Source organism: Cucurbitaria berberidis, assembly GCF_010015615.1.
Source record: "Cucurbitaria berberidis CBS 394.84 unplaced genomic scaffold K460scaffold_3, whole genome shotgun sequence".
Classification (NCBI taxonomy): domain Eukaryota; kingdom Fungi; phylum Ascomycota; class Dothideomycetes; order Pleosporales; family Cucurbitariaceae; genus Cucurbitaria; species Cucurbitaria berberidis.
In genome coordinates, this window is record NW_024468937.1 from 106,845 (window position 1) to 130,584 (window position 23,740).

Genomic DNA, 23,740 nt, shown 5'->3' on the forward strand with positions numbered 1-23,740 from the left:
TCTCGCGCCACAGTAGCGGAATGCAACGTAATGCAACGTGACGCGGGTTGTTGTTTGGGCGAGTGGGAAAGTAGTTGCTTAATTGGATGAGGCTGCGTGTTATTTGGTTTAGGTTGAAGAAGCTTTGAATGCTTTATGTATTTAAGCGCGGCCTTGGTAAGGGATAGTCTAGTAAGTATGACGAAAGGGGGGAGGTGTCAACGTAAAGCATTTTCATGATGTGTGTGTGTGTGTGTATGTGTATGTAGCTGTCAGGACATGAAGTATGATTAAGGGTAGACAAATACTAGTATATAGGATACAGTGCATCGCAACCTCTCTTTCCCTTCCTCCAAGCCAACCCACAACATATCCCTCTACTCCTATCCATTATCTAGCGTCCACTGAATCAATCAAGCAAGAGCTTCACGCTCGTTCCACAGCAAAACTGGTACTGTATGCCTTTTTTTCCCTGCACCACGCCCAACCGTCAGACTCGACACCACCTCTTCGCATTGGGCGTCGGGCGATGATGCAGGAGAACTGTTGTGCTCCTATTGCGTACAAGAACCTCTCCACTCGGACTACGTGTTCATGGTGCGCGGCAGCGTTGCACGACAGGGCACCCGTTTTAGGAAAACCTCCGATGCTGTGGCTGGAGTCGGACGTGGTAGCGTGTGTGTGTGTGCACGGGGTGTGGACGTAAGAGAGAGAGAGCGCGAGAGCGAGAGAGTCCAGATGTGTGTGTGTGTGTGTGTGTGAGAGAGAGAGAGAGAGAGAGAGAGACTGAACATGCAATTCTATAAGAAGTACCTACCTACAATAATCCGTCACGATAAAATACGCACACGATGCATAACCCAAAGCCTACCTAAACAGGTTGGAGCCAGAACCCTATTACATCCATTGATATGCCGTCGCAGCCGAATCCATCGAGACGCATGTCCCTCGAAAGCCAAGTGTGTGTGACGTGCGGGAGTAAAGAAGCAGTATTGGTGCGACAGAAGGACAGGCTGATGGCGGGACTGGGCTGCGCGCGGCTTGAAACGGCTCCTCGGACGTCGAGGGCACGCACGGCAAGTGCATGAATTCAACGTGTGTGGGACCCAATAGTAGTAGAGTGTTGCACTGCAGCTTGTGTCACATGGGAATTTTTTTGGGGATATGCGTGGTTTGGGCGAGTGTGTATGTGTAGGTGATGCGGTACCGTGGGAAGACGAAGAGCTTGGACGAGTAGAGTAGTGATCTTGATGGTTTTTGCGGTCGAGGTATCAGGTTTGTGCGGTTGTGGGGAGAATGGCTAGAGGGTGTTGAGATGGCCTTGCACAGATTATAATATCAGCAGCATCATGTAGATAAGAAATCACCTAAACGTAGATACTCAGATATGACCCCGCTACCACAGACAGTTGCGCAGGCTCACTTAGAGAGTTCGGCATCGCGCAGCTTCCTTCGTGGCTTGGCAACATACCAAGAGCCTCAACATGAGACGCTCATTTGGAAAGTTGTAGCACTTCTCTTTCCCAACCTCAAGATGCTGCCACCCTATGCTAAGAAGCTAATAAGGTGCGCCGTCGACTACAAGCAATACAATAGCTGCTCAAAATAGAATTCGGTAAACCACCAGTTTCTGCTTCGGACATTAGTTCCATCAAAGCCCTGTCCCGCGTCGCTCGGTTGGATGCAAATCGAGTGCTAAGATTCCAGCTGTTGCATATTGAAGAGGCGAGACCAGTGTTTTGGCCGTTTTGGGAATTTGTAATTACCCAGATTTATGCGCGGCCAGCGTACCTGATCGACGTATTGACTGGGAGTCCGGGAGAATACAAGACATGTAAAAGCTATCCGTGAGATTGTGCCAGGCGAGCAGAAGCGAAGGTATAGAGTGGTTGATAAGCAGGAAGTTTGCTTTGACGACGAATGTTTGCTCGTATTGCGAGATGAAGGTCTGAGGTGATGTGCCTGGATGTGATGGCGAATGATGGGTCTTGTGACAAGTGATCAGGGTCCTAAGGTGGTGCTCGAGCTTACCTCATGTCTCGAACAACGTGTTGGAAGTCCGTAGTGCGGATAAGCAGAGACGATGCTCGTGTCTGGAAGAAACGGCAGAAAATTTGTGGCGGAGTGGCGCTACCCGGGGTTATAAGACGGCCGTGATATGGTTCCCAGGGTCAGGCAAAACGACAGGTCCAGGATGAAGAATGCCATACTCAAGTGCAATGAAGATTCCAAACGGCGGTGGAGCTAACAGTCAGGGTGAGTTAGGCATCCGCTCATGCATGCGAATCAGAGCGGACTGTAAAGGTGTTGTTTGTGGCGACGGAGATGGTCTTCGTTTCAGGGTAAAATTTGGCTTGTAGCTAGAGGTGCGTACTGGGGTTCGCAGTCTTTAAAGTGAGAGAGCGGTGGAGTCAAACGCTGGAAGAGACGCGGGAGTAGGCTAGCTTGTTAATCTATCTCATGTCATGCCGCTCTATTCTTACTCAGATGCCGTTTACCCAAGACCAGGCGAGGGTTGGCAACCCACGTGCGGATGAATCTCGAGCCAGTGCAGCCCCCCATGTTGGTTGAATGAAGTTTGGGTGAGAAAACTAGGCAGCCCTTGCACCACGCCCCAGTCGGGCTTCAAGGGAGTCGATGTGGTCCGATCAGCTAGCGAGCGAGCAAGCGGGTCTGCCTCGAAGGCAGCAGAGGGCTGAAACGCCAGTCCATGAACGGCGTCCCTGTCCAATTATCCGACAATGGAACCGTCGTTAGTCAGTGTTGGAGTGTTTAGTCTTGTTTCGAGCGAGGCGTCGATTGCAGCCCATTTGAGCGAGATCAAACATGTGATGCGCCGGGGTGAAACACTGGGACGCTCGTTTAGTGGCGGACGGGCGAGCATCAGCAAGGCCAGCAGTGATTGGACGGCGGCAAGTATTGGCAATGGAGGTGCAACGCGCTGCAGACAGACGGGGGCGTCCAGTCATGTCGCTGGGTTAGACGCAGCTGAGAGAGAGAGAGAGTTGGTCAGCTTCATCCAGCATTGGCGAGTGGGTGGTGAGTTGTGGTTACTGGATGGATGGAAGACTAGGAAGACTTTGGCACCAGCTGTGAAGTCAGTGTGTGAGTGAGAAGTGAGTCAAGCTTCTTCTTCAAGGGCACAGCGTGCCGTGCGTGTACCGTGTACCGTGTATAGCATACCCTGGATGGAGGTGTGGATTCGAAACAATGGTTGGCCCGTGGCGTCGCAGACGACAGGTCCCATCTGCTCGCCCCAAGCATGCCAGCCGCTGTGTCTGAGCGACAGCGACACCCTGGCTCCAATCCAAGGATGCTCCATTGCTCTAGGGAGACGTTAAGCACCACCCCGATAGTAAGGTATTTACCACCCCTATTACTAAAACTAGTATAAATTTATGCAGCTAAAGCATGCCGCGTAATTTTTTAGTATTTTAGTTTATATATAAATTATTATATTATTGCAAATAAAACAAGTATAGCGCAGTATATTAAATATAATAAAATATATAATTTTATACTTTGCAGTTAATCGCGATTATTAATTATTATTTATTATTAGTATTATATAAAATTAATCTGCCTGCTTAACTATATTGCCTGCTTAGTATACTAAATTTAAAGTTATTATTTTCTACAGGTTAATTATAACTATTATTTATATAATAATTTAAAGTATATTAAAATAGTAAAAAACTTATTATAGTTAAAACTAGTTATATATTATAAGTTAGTAGTACTGCGTAAAAGTAAAGTAGTAATTAATAAAATATTATTAGTACTAATAATAGCTATAAAGCTAGCTAGTAAAGCTTATATAAACTATAGTATTGCGCTAGCAATTACTATAGTATAATATAATTTTAGCTATAAATAAAGCAACTGTTGGCTAGATACTATAATTGCAGTAATAATTAAAATAGCAGCTATAATAATTATTAAAATAATAATTATTATAGTTGCAGTTAAAGTTAGTAGTATAATAATAGTAGTATTAGTATAGTTAATAGCGTTATTATAGCTATACTAGGCTATTATACTATAAAATTTTTAGCTAGTACTATAGTTTACTGCGCTATTTAAGCTAGTAAAAATAATAATAATATTATTATAATATTATTATTATTAAAATACTTAAATAGGCTAGGCTTATAATAGTTATTATGCTTATTAGTGCCTTGCTAGCAGCCTATAGCTTGCTTATAAATTAAAATTAAATATAGTTTAAATAATATTTTGTTTAGCTTAAGCTATAAAACTTGCAATTAATTAATTTATTAATATTAATAGTAATTGCTTACTTAGAATATAGCTAACTTTTTTAGCAGCTTAAATAGTTAGTGCTAATAAAGCAGCTTATATAATAATATATACTAATTTTTATAAATAATTAGCTTATAATTAAAATTTTATTAATGCTATTAGAACTTATTACAAGCGTATGCTATTTATTTAATAATAAAAGCTAAAGCGTACTATATTACTTAATAAAATACGCTTATATAAATTAAATACTAGTAATTATAGCAGAGTTTAGAATTGCTCTATACATTTAAAAGTAATATATAAGTAATATACTTATAATAAAATATATAAAAATAGTAGAATAATTATAAAATATTAGCCTAGCTGCTAGTAAGCTAGTTTTTAATAATATAATAGGCGCTTTTAACTTTGCTAGTCTTAGTAAAACTAAAATATAAATTAATATTAATAAAGTAGTTTATTAGTTTTTTTATATAGCAAGCTAGCTAATATTTTTAAAAGTAGGCTATAGCTTAGTTTAAAGATGCTTTAACTACTGCTAAGTTAGCTTTATAATTAGTAATTATTAGTAAGTTAATTAGCTTAATATAAAAATTTATAAATTTTTTTATATTATTATTATTAACTTAAGTTTAACTTTTTTGCTACTAACTAAACTTAGTTAGTAGAGCAGTTTTTAAATATAATTAAATATTTTTATTTATATACTAGTAGTATATAAAAATGCAAAAATATTTAAATACTTTTTTTAATATATTAATAAATGCTAGATTATTATTTATTACTTAAAACTATACTATAATATTTTTAACTTTAAATAGCTTTTTTAACTATATTAATACTTAAATAAAAGCTGCTTTATTTTTGTACTTTATTAGTACAATACTAAAGTATATAGTTTAATTATTACTATTTAAACTAACTAAATTAAAAAGTAAGTAATTATATTAATTTATTTTAAAAGTATAGTTAACTATAAAAGCGTTTAAAAAGCTTTTAAATAGTTAAAAGTATATAAAATAAATAAATGCAAAAAAATTAAAATAGTTATTACTATTAATTATATATTTAATATTGCAAAGTTTGTTAGTACAAATCTAAAATAAGCTTATATATAAAATTTTAAACTTTAATACTATAAATTTATTATAAAATTAATTTATTAATACTAGTACTTTTTAGCTTTTAATTTTTTTACTAATACTTTTACTTTTGTCCGCGCGCCTATTTCTTAATATTACTATAAATAGTATTTATTAATAATATTTTAGTAAGTAAATTTAGCATTTAAAAAAATATTTTAAATTAATAATAGTGCTTATTTTACGCTGCAAACGCGCAGCTATAGCTTTTAAAAATACTATTTTACTTTATTAGTTTAAGTTGCCTGCTAATATAACGTAATTATTATTATATTTTTTTTTAAAAAGTAATTATAAGTAATACTAGCTTTATTTTTATATTATTTAACTTTTTATTAATTCTTTAGGCTGCGATTATTTTTTGCAAAAAAGTAAAATTATATTTAATAATTACTTTTTAATAATGCTGCTTTAGAGTACTTTTACTTTTTACTAATATAATAATAATTATAGTATTTGCTTTATTTATTGCATATTATTAATAGCTAATTTTGTTAATTATACGCCTATTTCTATTTATTATATAATAATTTATAGTTTTTTACTTACTATTTAATAATATTAATAATATTATTAAAGCTAGCGTAAAAGCGCTCTAATAGTAGTAAATAATTATAATTATAATTAAATTTATCTTATAAGTAAGTAAAGTTATAGTTTATACTATTAATAAATTTATTATATAGTTTACTATAATAATAGTAATATAGCATATAATTATAATTGCAATGTTAAGCTAGCTACTTACTTTTTTTAATAATAATTTTACTACTAGCGTTAATATTGCTATTACTTAATAAGCTTTTATTAAGCTTTTTAAGCAATAATTCTGCGTTAAATAAAAATACTATAGCCTACTATAGTAAATTATTAATTTTAAAATTATTATTTAAAAATAATAATAAAATTTAAACTAAATTATATAACACTACGCTGCGCAGTAGTAATAGTAATAAAAATAATAATAATAATAATAGTAGTAAAAATAATAATATTATTAAGAGTAAAATTATTATTAAAAATAAGTGTATAGCCTACTAAATAGTATAAAAAATAAACTATAAGTAATAAATTATATTAACTGCGCGCAAGCTTTAAAACTATAACTTTATTATTAATACTAGATTATTAATTATTTAATATATAATATAAGCTTTATTATAGTTTTTAAGTACTTTTAGTTTATTAATTTGCTACTAAAACTACTACTATTTTAATAGTGCAATAATAGCGTAGGACTAATAACAAGCAAGCCTTAAAGGGGTAGTAAATACCTTACTATTGGGGTGGTGCTTAACGTCTCCTATTGCTCTATCGCTCCATTGCTCCATCGCTCCATCGCTTCATCCATCGCGCGCCTCTGCTCTTGGAGCGCGTCCGTCCGTGCTCGTCATTTTTATCCCCTCCGCACCCGCGCACGACTGGCTGGCTGGCTGACTGACTGACTGACTGACTGACTGACTTACTTGCTACTACTGCTACTATTGCTGTTAGCTGTTCGCTGTTAGTTGTTACTATTCCTGCGCCCTCCTCTCCTCCTCGTCAACGCCCACTTCTTCTCTCTCTCTCTCTCTCCCTCCCTCCCTCATTACCTATCGAATACTCCGCCTCGCCCGCAGTCATACAAACGTCGTAGCGGCACAGTCCCTGCTTCGCATTGCACTGCTTTCCCCGCCTGGCAGTTTGCTCCGACGCCCGTGTTGCACCAGCCTCTGATCTGCCCTGGCTGAGCGCACATCCTTCGACACGTAGTGTAGCGGACTTCCTACAAGACCCTGCCAACGCTCCTACAATCTGCCCTGCCCCTCCCTCATACCGCCTCGCGACCATGACCACCGTTGTCGCCAATCCCCAGATCCCTGCCCAGCACCAGCCAACGCCCTCCTCTGCCGACCGCCTGGGCTCCTCAAGAACATATGCCCCCATTGCGCCCTCGACTTCTTCTCCCCACGCCGTGACGCCAAACTCTCGCGCCTCCAAGCTGCCTGCCGACAATGCTTCACCTACTTCCTCCAGTAGTGATGCTGCACAGCAAAGAGCAGAGGGCAAGCGCTCACCTCTCTCGTACGTCCTTTAGCCCTTCTTCTCGCTCTTCAGAGTCCTGTCGCCTGCCTTCTACCTCTTCTTCTCCCACCTACTCCTCCATGTCTCCTCCCACACGAGATGCCATGTCTAACCGCCCTTCGTCAAGCAGGTCTCGCGGCCCCGCACCCCGAATAGTCGTCAAGAAGGAGCCTGTCTCGCCAGACATGCCTTCCACCACCCGCCATCGCCCCCAGCGACTCAACCTCTCCAACAACCACAACATCATCCACTCGTCGGGCGCCCTCACCGCTCGTCCCTCTGGACAGAGTAGCGCGAATCTGCAAGACATGGGCCTCGCCTGTCTGTCACCCGGCTTCCACACCCAAGACCCCACGATGCGCGAGCAGCTCCAGCGTAGCCTCGACGTAAGAGAGAGACAAAGACAAATCATCGAAGCGCGCCAGAAGCATGGCAAGGGAGGCCCGTCCGACATGGAGGACGTACGAAGCACCGAGATTGGAGCCTTTGGTCGAACCATCAAGACCCCGCAGACGTCACGCAGGAAGGGCCCACCACCAGGACTCTCCATTGCACCTCCTTCACACCAGCAGTTTGCCAGTGACCGCGTCATCCAGTCAGCGCCAATCAACCAAACCTTTACTGGCCTACGTGGAAATGCTCCACCAACACGACAGCTCGCCAATGGCCCGTCAAATCTGTCGCAAACGTCACATATCCACCACTTGCCGGCACAGCAAACAAACAATCGATTACCCCCAATTTCGGATGTCTTCCCAGAGCCCCTAGGAACCGCCCGGAACATCTTCCACAACGGCAGCCCAGGCCACTCCTCGCATTCGAATGTCCAGCCTCCCCTGCCCTCGCCTAGTTTCCCACCTCAGCAATATCAGCCCCAGCCGCCGCTGACCTCAAGACCCCGGGAATACAAGTCCGCTGAGGAAGCTGTTCAGTTGCTTTCTGGTGGCCGTGAGGATCTTCTGCCCCGCCTAGTCCACTATGGTGGTCACCAGCCGCCGACGCCACCATCGCCCATGCCCAACAAGAACGGGTCATCCGCCTACCCATCGCACACGGATCTTCACCGCAGTGGTAGCACAAGGAGACGTGGCCGCGATGAGTATGAGCAAGACAACGGAACCCCTCCGCTAGGCCGCCAGCAAGCACGCCTTGGACCTTTTGGAGAGGGCCGGGACTCCCCCGAGACGCAATTGAAGAAGAAGGAAGAATTTATTGGACTGTGTGCAAGAGCTTGGGATCTATTCCACTCGTAATACCGACCTCATTTGATCGAATCTACGGCGCGTTTGGGAGTAGGATCATGTCTATTAGACATCACTCTCGCTTGATCTAATCCGTTTCATTATCGTTTCAGCAGGCCCTTGAGCGCTGTTTGTCACCACCAACTTTCAACTCTATTCGCGCTTCCGTCCTAGCCCAAGCGCACCTGTTCTCATACGTTCTGTAAAAGCGCCGGCTGTCTAATATGGCACGCAGGGTTATACCCCAGACATGGCACTTTTCTTCTGTTTCTCCAATTTTCATAACTTCTATTTCGAATATTTTTTTCGTTCATGTTGGGATGAGAGGATGATGGGGATTTGGAAATGTTGTTACATGGCCGAGGGTGTCTTGAAACATGCCATGTCTCATGGCTATTCTTACTATTTTTGTTTACCACTACCACCTAGGGGGCGTTCAAGGCAGCACGCGTCTTTCAGCGTTTGACAGCTAGTGGAGGAAATACCTATCGGGGAGGCTGGTTTACGAGGCTGCGAGGAGAACAGCCGGATACGGGCCGGCTATTTGCACACGGATGCAGGAAAACGGACAGGAACGCGCGCCCACTCGCAAAGTGACGCACACCTGTCCAACCCAACTGCAGAAATTAAGATGTTCAAACTCTCAAACACGTCCCTCTTCAGATCTACAATGCTGTGCCATGTCGATCATGTATCGTTTCCCGTTGGTTGCAGTCTGAGTCACACGAGCTTCTCCTACCCAACATCGTCATCAAAGCAATCTCATCCATCCATGCGCGGCACACGAGCCGTGGCCATCATGGCCCCCCCTAACCCCCCTTCCCGGTCAATTTGACCGTTCCCCACCCTTTTTTCCCTTGGATCGACAACAGGGATCTGCGCGCTCCTGTCGCTGAAACACCGTGCGCTAGCTAGTAGGACCCACCATGCATTGGCCCCCGTTACGTTGCCTGCTGATGAAACGTGAAACATGGGAAATATTGAAACACTGGTTTTCCTTGTTAGCGGTTGCCTGTTACGGGGGATTATTAATTGTGGAATGAGTTGGTTGTGAATACGGGTTGTTGGGTGATGGTGTTGGGATGGCGGTTTGGATCGATAGACACATGTGCATGTGAAAGAGGTTTAATAACTTGATTTGACTGTGTGTTTTTCTGCAGTTTGTTGTATGTAATAAGCTTCTGAACTAGACACTAGAAAAGTTTTAAAGTTTTTTTCCCGTTCACATGTGAATGTTGATTTGATTTGATTTGATGACACACTAGGAGTAAAACACATCTAGGTTTGTTTATTGAATTCTCATCAAGGTTTTTGTATTGTGGAAATTAGAAAAGACGGGAAGGGAAGGAGTAGCGGGTGTGGATTAGGCCTAGCAGGCGGACGGGAAGCGTTGGGAATTTAAGTGTTGCTGCTGCTCGGGTTCGGTTATGCGAGGACGGCTGGGAATTTCGAGGCCGTCATCTAACTGAAGCCTGATTAGTTAGCGGTGCTTTGCCTGCAGTTAGAGACACGGGATACTTGGGAGACAGATGGATATTATGATGGTTTCGACATATTTCGCGTAGCTCATGGGAAATTTGTTGGTTTGTAGCGCTGCTCGGCTATGTTGGGGCCTGCTTGGTCAGATCAGATCGTATGTGCTCGATCGCTCACGATTCCCTGGGGGATAGTTTTGCGTCTGTGTTGAGATGATTGATCTAGAAAGCCGGATCCAATTGCTTTATCGTTACGAGCCTTACAAGACAAGACAGACACCGCTCTTGACTGACCCTATTTACGGCTGCGAGGTACGGTTCTCCAGGGCTACTTGTAGAAACTGCTCCATCTCAGAATAGTCCAACGTCCTCCTAGCCAAGGCCTCCATCGAGTCTCTGTCTTTTGGCTGAGCACCATTTTCTAGCATAAATCGGGCCATGGTCGCCAATCCTTGCCCGAGCGCTTCCATCAAGGCACGGTTGTCACACGCAGCGCCATGAGCAATTAGATATCTACACAATTCCTCGTTTTCCGTCCTGACCGCGAACCTCGTGAGGGGCATGGGACTCCCGTAGCCCGCACTCTCCGTCTCTACTTTGACGTCCGCGCCGTAGCTGACCAAAATCTGGACAATGTCGAGCCGGCCCAGTTTCACAGCGGCCACCAAAACATCAACGCGTATGGGTCTGGCGCCTTCGCAGCGCTCTAGCAATAGACGTACAATCTGCTCATTTCCGCAGCTGACTGCTTGGAAAAGCACGTTCCAGGGCCGAGAGAGATGCACGTTTACAAGTTCTCGAAATTCCAAAGTGCCGTGGTCCAGTACCCATTCCACTACATCAGCGCGCTGGGGCTTATGGAACGCGGCATAGCACAAGATACGGTAATCATCCGGTGGATGAATCTCAATGGGATATCCCGTCGACGTGTAGGATGCGAACAGAGCGAAAAGTCGAGAGACAAAGTCCGCCAGTGGACTCGCCAAAGTTCCCGGCTTCAAATTTTCTTCCACGCAAAGCGCGCTCGAAAAGAAGTCGGGGGGACCCCAGCGGGCGTCCATGATGAACTCGACAAGTGGCAGATTTCCTTTTCTTATTGCAGCGCCAATGGCTACTTCCCTTGTCTCCCTTGTATCCAGGCGGTTGTCTAAAAAGATTTTTTCCAACATGTCCATGTTCCCACGTTCAGCCGCAAGATATACAGCACTCTGCCACGGCTCGAATTCTCCCAGCACGCATCGCGGCGCAAAAATGGTAGCAAAGTCTGCTTCTGCCATCACACTCTCGACAACGACTGTGCAGTTGGTGATGATTCCCGCCCGAAGAAGAAGCTTCGGCTCATCCCGGGGAAGCGGATCAGAACACGTGAAGGGCGTACCCTGAAACATATACCACGGCCAGTAGCATAGGTCGTGGACGTACCTTCGCAAAGCTCTCTTGTTCCGATCGCCTGTTACTTCGCAAAGACGCTCGGCGACTTTGTACACGAATTCAAACAAACGTGGGACTGGACTTTTGCGTGACATGATTCTACTGGTCAGGTACGCTTGCATGAATGCATCGTATTCCGGCCCGTTGAGCTCTTGACTATCGTTTTTCGCAATGTGTTCATCGGGGATAGTCGAAGCGAAGAGCACCTGCGTGACTTCCTGTGAGAAGAGTTCTAGGCGTATGTTAGCGATGTACGGTATGCATGCATCCCCGCCATTTGATGCTCGACGTGAAACTTACTATTTACAACCCGTAGTCTTAGGCCGCGCTTGAGGCCTCGGACATTGACTGCATGAAAGAGAATCTCACGCAGTATCTCTAGTGGTAGATCGAGTAGCTGTGCCATGCTGTACGGACGGTGTGTGGTGAGGAATGTTGGTCGAGGGCTCACCGCAACTATATATTTACGCGCATGGTGCTAGTGTAGCCTGGTGCTAGTCTCCAGCCTAGAACGTCCAGGCAACGACAATAGTTGCCTAAGTTTTCCACGAGTTGTAATTCAGCTGTCTTGTTTCGAACTATATCAGACGTGGTAAAAAATGCTGTTGCTTGGAGCTTACTAGACTAAAATCATTTATACATTCCGTACCTTTCGAGCCATTATCATCTTTCCCAGTACGCACTGCCTAGCTTCCAAATTATCATCATAAAGCAGGAATAGCATCTCCCACACTCCCCATGTCCATACTCAACTCCTCTCTACACGCTCCATGCTCACACACCATAACCCCTTCTTTGCCTGCATCCATACTCTTCACCAACCGATTCCGCTGATTCAGCCACGCACCCAACCCTTTACCAATCCTGCTCACCGTGCCCAGTCCCGTCGGCTTCTCTCTATACCTTCGTATCCATTCCTCCACCCTCTGGCCCTCACCAGTGATAACAGTGTGTCGGATACCCAATCGCCCAACGACAACAGAGTCCATCATACTCGGGAACAGAAACGGGTGCTGCATGATTTCCGCCTCAAATGCACTACTCGTCTCCCTTGCCTTCTTGCCATACTCCCCGTCCTCCAACAGCGCACTTAGGCGATCTAGGTTGTGCGCTGACACGCCATTCGTACCCGGCTCCGCATTATCCATTCCATCCTTTAATCGCATAATCAAATCAGTCTGGTTCTCGGGCGTGGAGAAGAAGCCAAGGTTCTCTTTGTCCCAGAAAAGATGGAGTTGTGATTGCTGGAGGTCGTCTGCCCATTGGAGGTATGTGTCGTTGAAGGTCGCTTCGTAGAGGTCTATGAGCCCGGAAATGAGGTAGGCGTAGTCGTCTGCGAAACCGGGGGCGTCGCCGCGGCCTTCCCGATAGACACGTGTTAGTGTACGCGAATCGCTGTTATAGAGTTCTTTCCGGAGGAATGAGGCGGCCTTCTCTGCTGCAGCGAGATACTCTCTTGAGCACGTAGGGTCTTGCGCGGAAAGTGCTGCAGCTGTTCGTGCTAGAGCCCCAATGGCGAGGCCGTTCCATGATACGACGATCTTGTCGTCAAGAGCGGGTCTTGGGCGCTCTTTGTTGCGGTGCTCGAGCAGCTTTTGTCGGCCTTGGGCGAGGGTCTTGTTCACTTCTTCCTCAGAAAGAGCGAATTGTTTCGCTAGATCTGCCCGTGTTGTGGTGATCGCAAGCACGTTCTGATTAATGAGCTCGTCGTGGGCATCATGTTCGGGAGCAACATTTCCCTCGTCCTTGACGTTGTAATATCGTGCCAGGATCTCAGCATCTCGATCGCCTAGTATGTCCTGTAATTCATTCAAAGTCCACACGTAGAATGCTCCTTCACGTTTCTCCTTATCGTTTGGTCTATATAAAGAGTCCGCGTCTTCTGAGGAAAAGAAGCCACCATGTACAGCTTGCATAGGCGCACTAGTGAGATACGTCGCAATGTCGTGAACAGCAGCGAGATGTTCGGGGCTCTTTGTCACGAGATACGCATCCAGATACACCGGTAGTAGTTGCGTCTGGTCGTAAAGCATCTTCTCGAAATGCGGTAAGCTCCAGTCGTTTGTGACCGAGTATCGCGCGAAGCCATTACCAATCTGGTCGTGTATGCCACCCCTGTTCATCGCATCCAACGTCGCCAGTACCATATCTTTTGCAAATGTGCAATCTTTTGCTCCGATGACGTCGGCAACCGCGCTCGGATATTGAGATAGTTTCAGGAGGAAATGGAGGTTCGAGGGCGTGGGGAACTTTGGGGCGCTTCCAAAGCCAGCATGTAACTGGTCGTACTTTCTCTTGAAGTGCTGCGACTGATCAGTTCACATGCGGAGAACGACAAAACAACTGCACGTACCTCAAAAGCTTCATCGAGCAGCTCCAACTCCAGCCCATCGTGATCCGCACCATCCATTCTGCTGATGTTTCCATCCTCTGCAAAGTCTCGCAGTTGCGCTGTAATCTCTTTCGCCGAATCCAAACACCTCTGTTGCTGATTCTTCCAGACATCCCTTATCTTCTCCAAGATGCCGATAAACCCGATCTGTTCACCCATGCCCATCGTGGAGCCCGGCCCCGGCCAATACGTCCCACCAAATATAGGCTCTAAATCCGGCGTAATGAAGACATTGAGCGGCCATCCGCCCGAGCCGGTCGTAGCCTGAACATAATTCATGTATATCCGATCTACATCGGGACGCTCTTCGCGATCAATCTTTATCGGGATGAAGTTCTTGTTTAGTAGGTTTGCGACTTCTTGGTTCTCAAACGACTCGCGCTCCATGACATGACACCAATGGCATGCAGCATAGCCTATGCTGATGAATATCAGTCTGTTGGACCTCTTCGCCAGCTCGATGGCCTCTGGTCCCCACATCTGCCATGCGACTGGATTGTTCATATGGCCGCGGACGTATGGGCTTCGGCTCTCGTTCAGCCTATTCTTGAGATTTAGGTCGTCGCCCGAAGAGGCAGACACGCCAGACGTATTGTGTGTATCCATCCTGAGCAGTGACGTATGGAGCGTGCGCAGTTGCGCTCGAGGTATGGATCGCGGGACAGTTGTTCGCGTAGGTATTCGGCGGGTAGACGCAATTGCAGTCGCGGTTCGAGCAGAATAACAGGGTCCTCGAAGATGGAGTCGCACTGTAGGCATACAGCACCGGGTATCTTGGGGAGGTGGAGCGGTCGCGATACCAAGGTGGAATGCGGCAAGATAATCGTGGTTCATAGAAGCTCCGGCAGCCTCGCCGACCCACCTTGCCCCCCGCCAAACCTACGTAATCTCCGCATTTTTGACTGGCTGGAAGTTTGTTTCCGGAGCAATCCCCAGGACTTCCACATGACCTGCATGCAGTTCACCTGTTTTCGTAATCTGGGTCATCAAGAGGCTTTTCTTTGTTAAAGATTCTCGTGCAACGTTCATCTCCCTCAGTGTCCTAATCCTGTGTCTATTGCATTATGGGATCAAAGTACGGCTGTGGAAGAAAGGCCGGAGTGCCTGTAAGTGCATGAGGGTATACTTTGGTTCTCCCATCGGCCAAAGTGAGGCATGCATTATCAGAGTAACTAGTGAAGCTTGCATTTTATACTATTCGGTGTTCCTTACCCATTGAACACCCATCGAGCAGAACTTAAATCCTTCAACTGCCTGCTCATAGCGTCAAAGCGTATACTAGAAATCATGTCCTCCTTATCGAGCCAAGTCTAACGGGTAGCGCACTACCGCTGTTACGATAGAAAGAGTGAGCCCCTTCATATGTGGTGCCGACTAGGCTCTCACAGTCTCTACACGAAAGGAGAAGACGAAGAAGTAAAGCATAGAGCAGTGACGTAGTTTTTCTGGCCCACAAAGGAACTCAATGAGTGCGTTCCCATCTAGTTTTATTAATCGCGTGATGGAAGCAAGACTGGTCGTAAGCTTTTGGTTTATGCCTCGGTTCTCTCGTCATAACTAGAGACAATCTAACCGAGCCTCAGGTCGCCGTCTCGTCTGTAATTGGGAAGCCGATTGGAACAGGGTTTTTTGGCTTTTTGTGAAACTGGTCCAAGCCGTTGATATCATCTCTAAGTCATGTGCCGGCATTTGTTATGCAGGCGTCGCCTTGACTCGGCTGTCTATCTCTTTCAAGTCGGTGGTTTCAAGCCAAACGCAAGAAACGCCTTCCAGAAATGGGGAGCGTCGTCAGTGGATGCTGGTTGTAGTTTGGTTCTAAACCCCCGCGTTGCACGGGAGTAGATTATTGACAGGCTTATATTCTGGGAAACGACAATGCGAGAATCGAGTCGGGAGGCGTCGTGAGAGCATTGAAACACGAGTATACGGTCGCTGCCGACGTTGTGAATGACCGACTCTATTAAGCGGTGAGACTTACTGGTACGCATGCCCACATCAAGCTATACATCAAAGTCTCAAAACGCCTGTCCAGGTCTGTTCATAAGATCGAAGCACCATGTCGGCGAGCCCGAAAGTGTCTCGGTAACTCGCGGAAGGACGAGAGAAGTTTGTTCGCGGCGAAGTGCTTGAACATGGTATTGCGTTAGGTCTGGGAGGATATAGCCTGAAGGTCTACGACAGGCTTTCCATGTTGAAGGCGGAGATGAAGTTATGAAGTTAAATGAATGCTCCAGCATCGCGAAGCTATGTGCACGAGATCCACCAACCAGGCTGAGTCTGGGGAGATGGACCGAAGTTCGGGGCTCGGGTCGGCATCGATGATCTGGAGAATAGATCTAGAGGCGTCTCTCCTTGGGCATCATGTGTGACAACGGCAGCGCTGTAGTCTTCCAAATAAGCTCGCGACGTTTTGGCCGACGACATGTTTTTCAAGATGAAGGGTGGAGCTTCAACGCGGGAAGGTAGGACAGGGAGGCGGCTACTGTTTCAAGTATAGGTTGTGTTCGAATGTTGCAGACCATGTATGTTCTGGCCACACTCAAGGCCTCAGGCGGGAAGGGGTAGAAAATAAATAAATAATAAAAAGATTTGACAGCAAGAAATCCGAATGTGGCCCTGGCAGGGTGGATAGGTTTCAAGTCCTGCTCGAGTTCACAATGGCACACGCACGCTCTGGTGAGACAAGCGGGGAATTTATTTCACATTGCGGCTGGCCCGGTGGTCTAATGCCAGGACAGTGCTGTAGTGAGACTGGTGTTTGTTACACAGCCGAAGATTGCAGATTCGAGCCGTCCACAGCGTCAGAGGCGTACAAGCACAGAACACATGATGAAGCGATTCGTGGCCGTTGACGAGGCCGTTGGCCAGATTGCGCGGTAGTGGGCGGTAGTGTGACGCGGTGAAGATGAAGGAGTCTGATGGCGCCTTCACATTGAGCTCACATATCCCCCTGCCGCGCCCGCCAAGGATCCGCACCTGCCCCGTGCGTACTTGTTTACCTGGCGCCGATCATGGCTCGGATTGGCCCAACGAGGAAGGAGAAGCCGCTTCTTACCAACAACACCTCCCTTCATCAAACAAACCATCTAGGCCCTCTGTTGCCCCCACACGATTGCTCCAGAATGCCAGTGATGACTATTACATTTCCACAAGTGAAGGTCATCTGTCTTGTGAAGCAGAAGCAGAAGACGAAGGCTTGGAAATAGGCATTGCAACCACCACGTCTTGCCGCACTGAAGTCACTCACTCACTCACCGTGAATGGCCACTACTATGCGTTGTTCACTCGAAACAAACGGGGAGCCCTTTGTACCACGTCCATCCATCTTACCCTCAACAACCTACCCTGTACGATGCGTCAACCAAGTTTATTCCAGACGCTGAGATTGGCCCTGCTGGCGGTGAATGAATGTCCGCAGTGTATCGCCGTCCCGTGCGTCCTTTCGGGCAACAGACGCTCCTGCTTCATCTAATTCGTTTCGCGTAATCTTAGCCTCATGGCATATCCTCTCCGCCTCGCCCCGCCCTCGCTGCTCTCCATCGCTTGATCACCAGCCCACATTCTTTCCTCTGCTCTCTTCTTTTCCCTCCTTGTGCAGCCTTGTCTGAACAGGACCACGCTCTTTACCTTCTTTGTCCAACTACACGCTCGTTTGTCTCAGCTGTGCGCCCAGGTCGCACTCCACCAGTTCACAGTACCGAGGAAATAGTCAGGTAGGCCGACCACTCTTCTCTTCACACTCACAGCACCCCGTATAGTGGCAATATGGCGGCCGAGTATAAATCAATGCCGCTGCATACTTCTATGCCTGGTAGCCTACGATCAGTCCTGACCAAGTGTACAGTCGTTCCAAACTTGTACCAACGGTGATCCGAGATCCCAACCACATTACAACCGTCGACAACTCCAGGCTCTTTTCAATTGCCTACGATGCGTTCTTCCATTCTTTTCGCCTCTGCTCTGGCCCTAGGCGTCCTGGCTAGGCCCCAACCCCATCGCAGGAAGGGTCATGTTGTCACAGAAACCGACGTGGTAGTCACGACTCTCACCATCTTCGTCACCGAGCCGTTCACTGAGCCAGCTTCGACATCGCTCTGCACTTCCACGACCGCTTCGCAAGAGCCGACGTCCACTGAGGTGTCCAGCGCTTCACCGCTGCCGCCAACTTCTACCCCCGATCCAGAGCCTACCACAACTCCTGCACCTGAGCCAACATCCTTCGAACTCGTCTCTTCCTCGACTCCGACTCCTTCTCCTTCTCCTTCTCCTTCTCCTGAGCCGCAGCCAGAACCAGAACCAGAACCAAGCAGCTCCACAGCCCCGGCGCCTGTTTCTAGCGCAACTCCCACTCCTGTTTCTAACGCGACCCCGACTTCTGCGCCTGCTACTCCCTCTAGCAACCATGTGTCTGGAAAAGACCAGGCCTACCTCTCCTCTGGAGCCGACTACCAGGCTGCGGTGCTGTATCACCACAATGCTGCTCGTGCCAACCACGATGCGAAGCCGCTGACCTGGGACGCCGACTGCGAGACGAATGCTCGCATCGCTGCCCAGAAGTGCACCTTTGAGCACTATATCCCCAGTGGCGCTGGCCAAGGTCAGAACCTCTTCACCGTTTCTGGAACGGCTTTCAATGTCACTGCCGGTATCACGGAGAGCTGGTATAAGGGCGAGCTCGAGCCAATGATGCCGTACTTTGGCCAGAAGAACGTTCCCGACAACGTCTTTCATAGCGTCGGTCATCTGACCCAGCTGGTCTGGAAGGGCACCACCAAGGTCGGCTGCGTCTCCATAGATTGCGGCAGCAACATGATGGTTGGAGGCCAGTCGTCGTCGTTGAACAAGTACACCGTCTGCAACTACGCTCCTGCAGGCAACGTTGGTGGCGGTTACGCGGCAAACGTGGCCGCTCCCATCTCCACTACCAACTTAGGCGGCTGGGCGGATTAGGCGTCTTTCGAGCTCAAGACTTTTGGCCGTGTTATCTTCTTCGTGACAGCATGGATTACTGTCGTTTCTGTTTGTACGGATGTCGAAATGCAGGTCAGCCAGACTGCTTGCATGGGTAGAGGTCCTTTTTCGATTCTTCAACACCATCATAGGGTCTGTGTTCTGCGTCTGCATCGATCCAGGTTGGGTCAGCTAGGCGTCAAATGCTTTCACGGGATACTTGGTTGTGCACACCTCGGTTCAACGAGCACCGAGGATGTTTCTCACGTAGCCCAATATCAAACGGTCATATTCATGAACTACTCGTTGCCAATTGTGATGTCTCACTGCAATGACGAAGAAATGAGAGGGAGGGTAAGACGTGGTATATAAGGTGAGTAGTGTGCGAGGGTGGCTGGGCTTTGTCCATTCTTCAGCGCCCCCGATTGCGCTATACAATCTAGGCGCAGCGCATTGCACGTCGTCACTGTCATCCTCCGCCAACGTCAGAGAATATGGAAGTCCATGAGATAGGTCGTCTCAGGGGCTGATCCACGGCTACTTATCGATTTCCATCCGTGGATATACGTCGTATAGTCCGGGATTGGCTACGCGAAATGCTCCGGATATGCAGCTAAACATGGAGGCGGGCGGTGGGCCCATGGCGTCCCGCTGCAAGCCCACTTTTTCTCGGCTTCAGCATTACACGGTTGGTCTAAGAGGATTTCCAAAGCGCCTACGCCCTAGTTGAACTATCGCTGGTTCTGTGAAAGTACTTTGAGTGCAAGGTTGGTCTACAAAATCTTGATGCTTTGGATTCTCAGGTCGTATCTAACGTGATTTGTTGGTCACTGGTTTTGAGACCCGGTTTGGTTTGGTGTTTGCTTCTTTTAGTCCCTGCCACTATCCGTCGTAACCTGCACTACGGCGACGTGCATGTATGCAGTCTGATGAAGTCACGAGGAAACTATCTATCCACTATAAAGCCCGCTCTCCACTTCCGTCCCTTATTGCAAACACCGTTTCTACGTTATGTAGAGGGCTCTAGGCGAGGATTGCAATCCTACTTCTCTCTTTTCTTCCCACTGCGCCACCCCATCATAATACGGCTTGCGAGCCTGCGTGTCGTGATCCGATGGCCCTCTACAATAGCTCACTTGAGTTGTCTCCAGAATTAAAGCATGCAGTCTGCGCTCTCGTAAATCTCAACGTCTCAATCTTTGACTTTTTCCTGCTGGCTTTGCAGTAGTTACCACTTGCGAAGCTCAAAGATGTCCGCCTTGTCAATAAGCAATGGGGCGATGTAGCAGCCTCGCTACTGTATCATGAATTTACGACTAGCTTTGCCGAGACTGAACAGCGCAAGTTTGACGCACTTCTAACCTCCCGTGCCAACGGTTTCCTGGATAATGTGAGAGTCCTGAACATTGACCATCCGGCGAGTGGTACCGTGGTCGACGATGCAGATTTGAAGCTTTTACAACTCCTGTGCGTTCTACCACGCAACTCCTTAATGATATTCAGCAGTCGAGTGCCTCTGGAAATGAGCACTGTGGGGCTACTTTTACGGACTCAAACTCGGTTATGGTCCCTTCGTGTGCCAATACAACACCTTGGACTACCTAGTGGCCCACCTAGCAAAGAATATGTTAACGGGAGCCTTGCGCGATTGGTGACGCTGGGCATATACGCTACTGGACACGAGGAGGATGGATACGCCAAATGGCTACCGGATCTGGTAGCGTTGAGGGGACTAAAGATCATAGGATCAGTCTCCTTATTACAGGCCAAATTAGCCTTCAATGGCTGGGCATCACTAGCACCGGCGCCGAACCTTAAGCTTCGACAGCTATACCTAGTGAATGTTCGACTTCCGGAGACACCATCACACATCGTCATGTGTTTACACCTGCCGTCACTGCAGGAACTTTCTATCGATTCCTGTGAGAACTCGTCACCGCTCCTTTCCCTTGTGGCTCAGCAAATGGCGAAAAGCACAGAGCCCTCTGCTCTCAAAGTCTTTAGCAGAAGACACGAGAAGGGCATGGAATCTGTAGAAGAACTATTGAACTCTGTCTCAAGCCTAAAGGGTATCGTTGTCGACGCCGAAAGTGAAATTCCTCTTGCTGTATCATGTCTCAAGTCTAATGGGACGTCCCTACAATACCTCTTACTTGGGTTCTCAAAGGGTCGAGGGGCAGGATCCATGCATACGGACACCAAATATGCCATTAGCGAATTGGCGCAGCTTGTCAATACGTGTCCCAACCTTGAGGTACTCGGCGTCGGTGTTGCAAACATCGATTTTAGGGAGTGGTCCATCTCGCAGGCGGTCGGCATTTCCCTCTCTTCCAGCACTACTCCTGAAGGAAGGCAGATGGCGCAAGCACTGGTAAGCACTACGCCCGTTCATATCGGTACCGAGTTCACGCTCATGCTATCTCAGGTACACCTAGCTCGACTCTCAAAGCTGCGCACCCTCTGCCTCACTCACTCGACATACATGCGCTTCCAAACTAATGCGCGCGTGCGTATGTTCCGCCACGAGCGCATAGCATCCGAGACTTTTACCTTCATGGCTGCACATGGCTCGCCGATACGATACGTTGTGTTCAAACCATCAGGTTACGGGTCCCCTCGCTCTGCGGCCACCGTCAATGGGGAATCGACCTGGCCGAACTTCTATTTTAGGAAGGGGAAAGTGACTAGTGATGATCCGAATTACATGGGAGCTGTGGCGCTTCCAATGTCTAGAGCGCAGTTCGGCAAAGTCGAACCATTCCATGAGGTGACTCAGATGTTCTAAAAAGAACCGTATTGGTAGTCGAATATAAACAGCCTACACGCAGAGAGTCACTACATGTTATGGGTAGATAGTCAGAATCTCGGACTGATTATATCCTTAAGGTGGAGGACAGAACTGTGGACGCATGATTTTAGACGGTTACAGAGAGCTACAATCCGCTTATGAGTAGTTTCCCTTAGAGTTTCACCTCGTACATAATTGGCTATCGCGCTAACCTCTCTCCACTTCCCCCCTCCATCCTTTTCTCGAAGCAGGTAGCTTTTTGCGTGACACATACCATTTCTTCGTACTAGATAAATCCAAAAACACCGTGTTCGGACTTGAAGGATGTTGTAAAGTCAATTGGTAAGTACACCAAAAAGTATAAAGGTGTGATTAGGGGATGATTATAGGCTGCCGTTTGGTAGCAAAGGTACAAACTGTGAAACAGCAACTTGCCCAGTGACCTTGATCCTTACATCCCGAAAAACTTTGGAATATGTTGCCTATAGACAGCAAAGCTTGCCCCAGAGCTCTTTGCAAAGTATTAAGGAAAGTAAGAAAATTATAGGTAGACAGTCCGGTATACAAAAGTAAGCGGGTTTCACTATAGGGACTTTTATCGCGAAGAGGGAAATGTGAAATCTATGTATTGAGCGCTACCTAGGACCACGTGCGATTACGCCCCAACCACTGCTTTGCATATAATCCTCCTCACACTCTCTTATGACCTCTCTCAATCATTACACCTGACCAACCACCCTCAACTCGGTCAACGGTATCAAAAGAGCACAGAACACAGAGTATATTGGGCACCACCAGCCCTTGACTTGTAAGTACAATTTTTTTTTCATTATACAAAGTCAAATATACCTCAAGTGCCTCAGTTCTATTTGAATTTGCAACTGTCATGCTGGAAGCTACCAAGGGTAGAGCCAAACAGAATAACGTTGATTGCTTTTCTTCCTTCTACTAACAATATTGTCCCAGATATATCAAATGTATTTTAACCCTCAACGCAAATGGTCTCATCCAACAAACACAGACGGTATGAGGGAATTTCGACGACAATAGAGCCTCTTACAGACAAACGCAACCACACACAAGCAGTACCACCAGAACTGAAAAGAATGATCTGCGCCCTGGTATGTTTATTCCATCAGATACGGCCTAGAATGATTGCTGACTATATCCAGCTCCCTGTTGACACACTGAAGCGCCTCTGTCTCACCAACAAGCAGTGGGGAAATGTCGCCAACTCAGTACTCTGGGAAGACTTCGAGACCAATCTTCGCGACCAGGGCAGTCGCACTTTTGACGCACTCGTTGAGTCGCCACGAGGCGGTATCCTCGATAATGTCAAGGTCCTGACTATCATGACTCGAGGACTTTTGAGCAGTACAGTGGCGCTTCGACTGACTCAACTCGTGTGTGCTCTTCCACGGGATTCTTTGAGAGAATTCGTGAGTTATGATGAGTTGGACTGTCGCACACTTGGTCTTCTCATCAAGAGTCAAACGAAACTACTCAAGCTCTCGGCCCCAACCTTGGCGCACAGTGTCCCGAGCGACCAGTTTCTTGCGAACAACCTAAAAAGCCTGACCCATCTGTCAGTATGCCCCAAACCAAACGACATGGGTTATGGAGCCTGGTCTCGTCACACGTCGTCGCTACGACATCTGCGAATTGGGGGCTCAGAGCGTGGTGATCATGAAGACCGCCTCCAGTTTTGCAGTGCATCGCAAAATACTGCACAACTGGACCTTCAGAGCCTAGAACTAGAAGCGCTTGACCTGCCGCCCACCCCTAAACCGCTTGGGCAGTGGCTCAAGCTCTATTATCTCCTGGAATTGAGCATTCACAAATGCTCAGGTCTCGGAGGCTTCCTCAAACAATTGGCTACCGAGCTCTCTATTTCGGACAAGACAGGCATTAAAACGCTTTCCATATGGCAGAATCAGCTACACAGCCCATGGCTCGAGTCGCTTGGAGCGGTACTCAAGTTCACACAGCATTTGGAAACGCTGTTCCTCTCG

At 47.0% G+C, this 23,740-nt stretch overlaps 5 protein-coding genes across 5 annotated transcripts; 3 read left to right on the top strand and 2 right to left on the bottom strand.

Moving 5' to 3' along the window:
• Positions 1–7,215: 7,215 nt before the first annotated feature.
• Positions 7,216–8,704, top strand: K460DRAFT_283072 (uncharacterized protein; the record flags this gene model as incomplete). The annotated part of the gene is made up of 2 exons (XM_040928624.1): positions 7,216–7,455; positions 7,487–8,704. 2 exons carry the CDS (start codon positions 7,216–7,218, stop codon positions 8,702–8,704), a joined length of 1,458 nt encoding a protein of 485 aa, XP_040787076.1.
• Positions 8,705–10,955: 2,251 nt separating this feature from the next.
• Positions 10,956–11,315, bottom strand: K460DRAFT_252957 (uncharacterized protein; the record flags this gene model as incomplete). The annotated part of the gene is made up of 1 exon (XM_040927396.1): positions 10,956–11,315. A coding segment is annotated over one exon (360 nt), but the record flags the coding sequence as incomplete, so codon positions are not given.
• Positions 11,316–12,143: 828 nt separating this feature from the next.
• On the bottom strand, positions 12,144–14,809 carry K460DRAFT_365473 (uncharacterized protein). Its single transcript, XM_040933184.1, has 2 exons — positions 13,952–14,809; positions 12,144–13,901 (listed from the first exon to the last, which is right to left on the bottom strand). The coding sequence occupies exons 1-2, from the start codon at positions 14,594–14,596 to the stop codon at positions 12,303–12,305; spliced, it is 2,244 nt and encodes a 747-aa protein (XP_040787078.1). The 5' UTR covers positions 14,597–14,809; the 3' UTR covers positions 12,144–12,302.
• A 2,817-nt stretch (positions 14,810–17,626) lies between these two features.
• K460DRAFT_93216 (PR-1-like protein) lies at positions 17,627–19,102 on the top strand. The gene is made up of 2 exons (XM_040938818.1): positions 17,627–17,703; positions 17,835–19,102. Exon 2 carries the CDS (start codon positions 17,921–17,923, stop codon positions 18,938–18,940), a length of 1,020 nt encoding a protein of 339 aa, XP_040787079.1. The 5' UTR covers positions 17,627–17,703; positions 17,835–17,920; the 3' UTR covers positions 18,941–19,102.
• Positions 19,103–20,054: 952 nt separating this feature from the next.
• Positions 20,055–21,725, top strand: K460DRAFT_354429 (uncharacterized protein; the record flags this gene model as incomplete). Its single annotated transcript, XM_040931788.1, has 2 exons — positions 20,055–20,117; positions 20,169–21,725. 2 exons carry the CDS (start codon positions 20,055–20,057, stop codon positions 21,723–21,725), a joined length of 1,620 nt encoding a protein of 539 aa, XP_040787080.1.
• Positions 21,726–23,740: the final 2,015 nt, after the last annotated feature.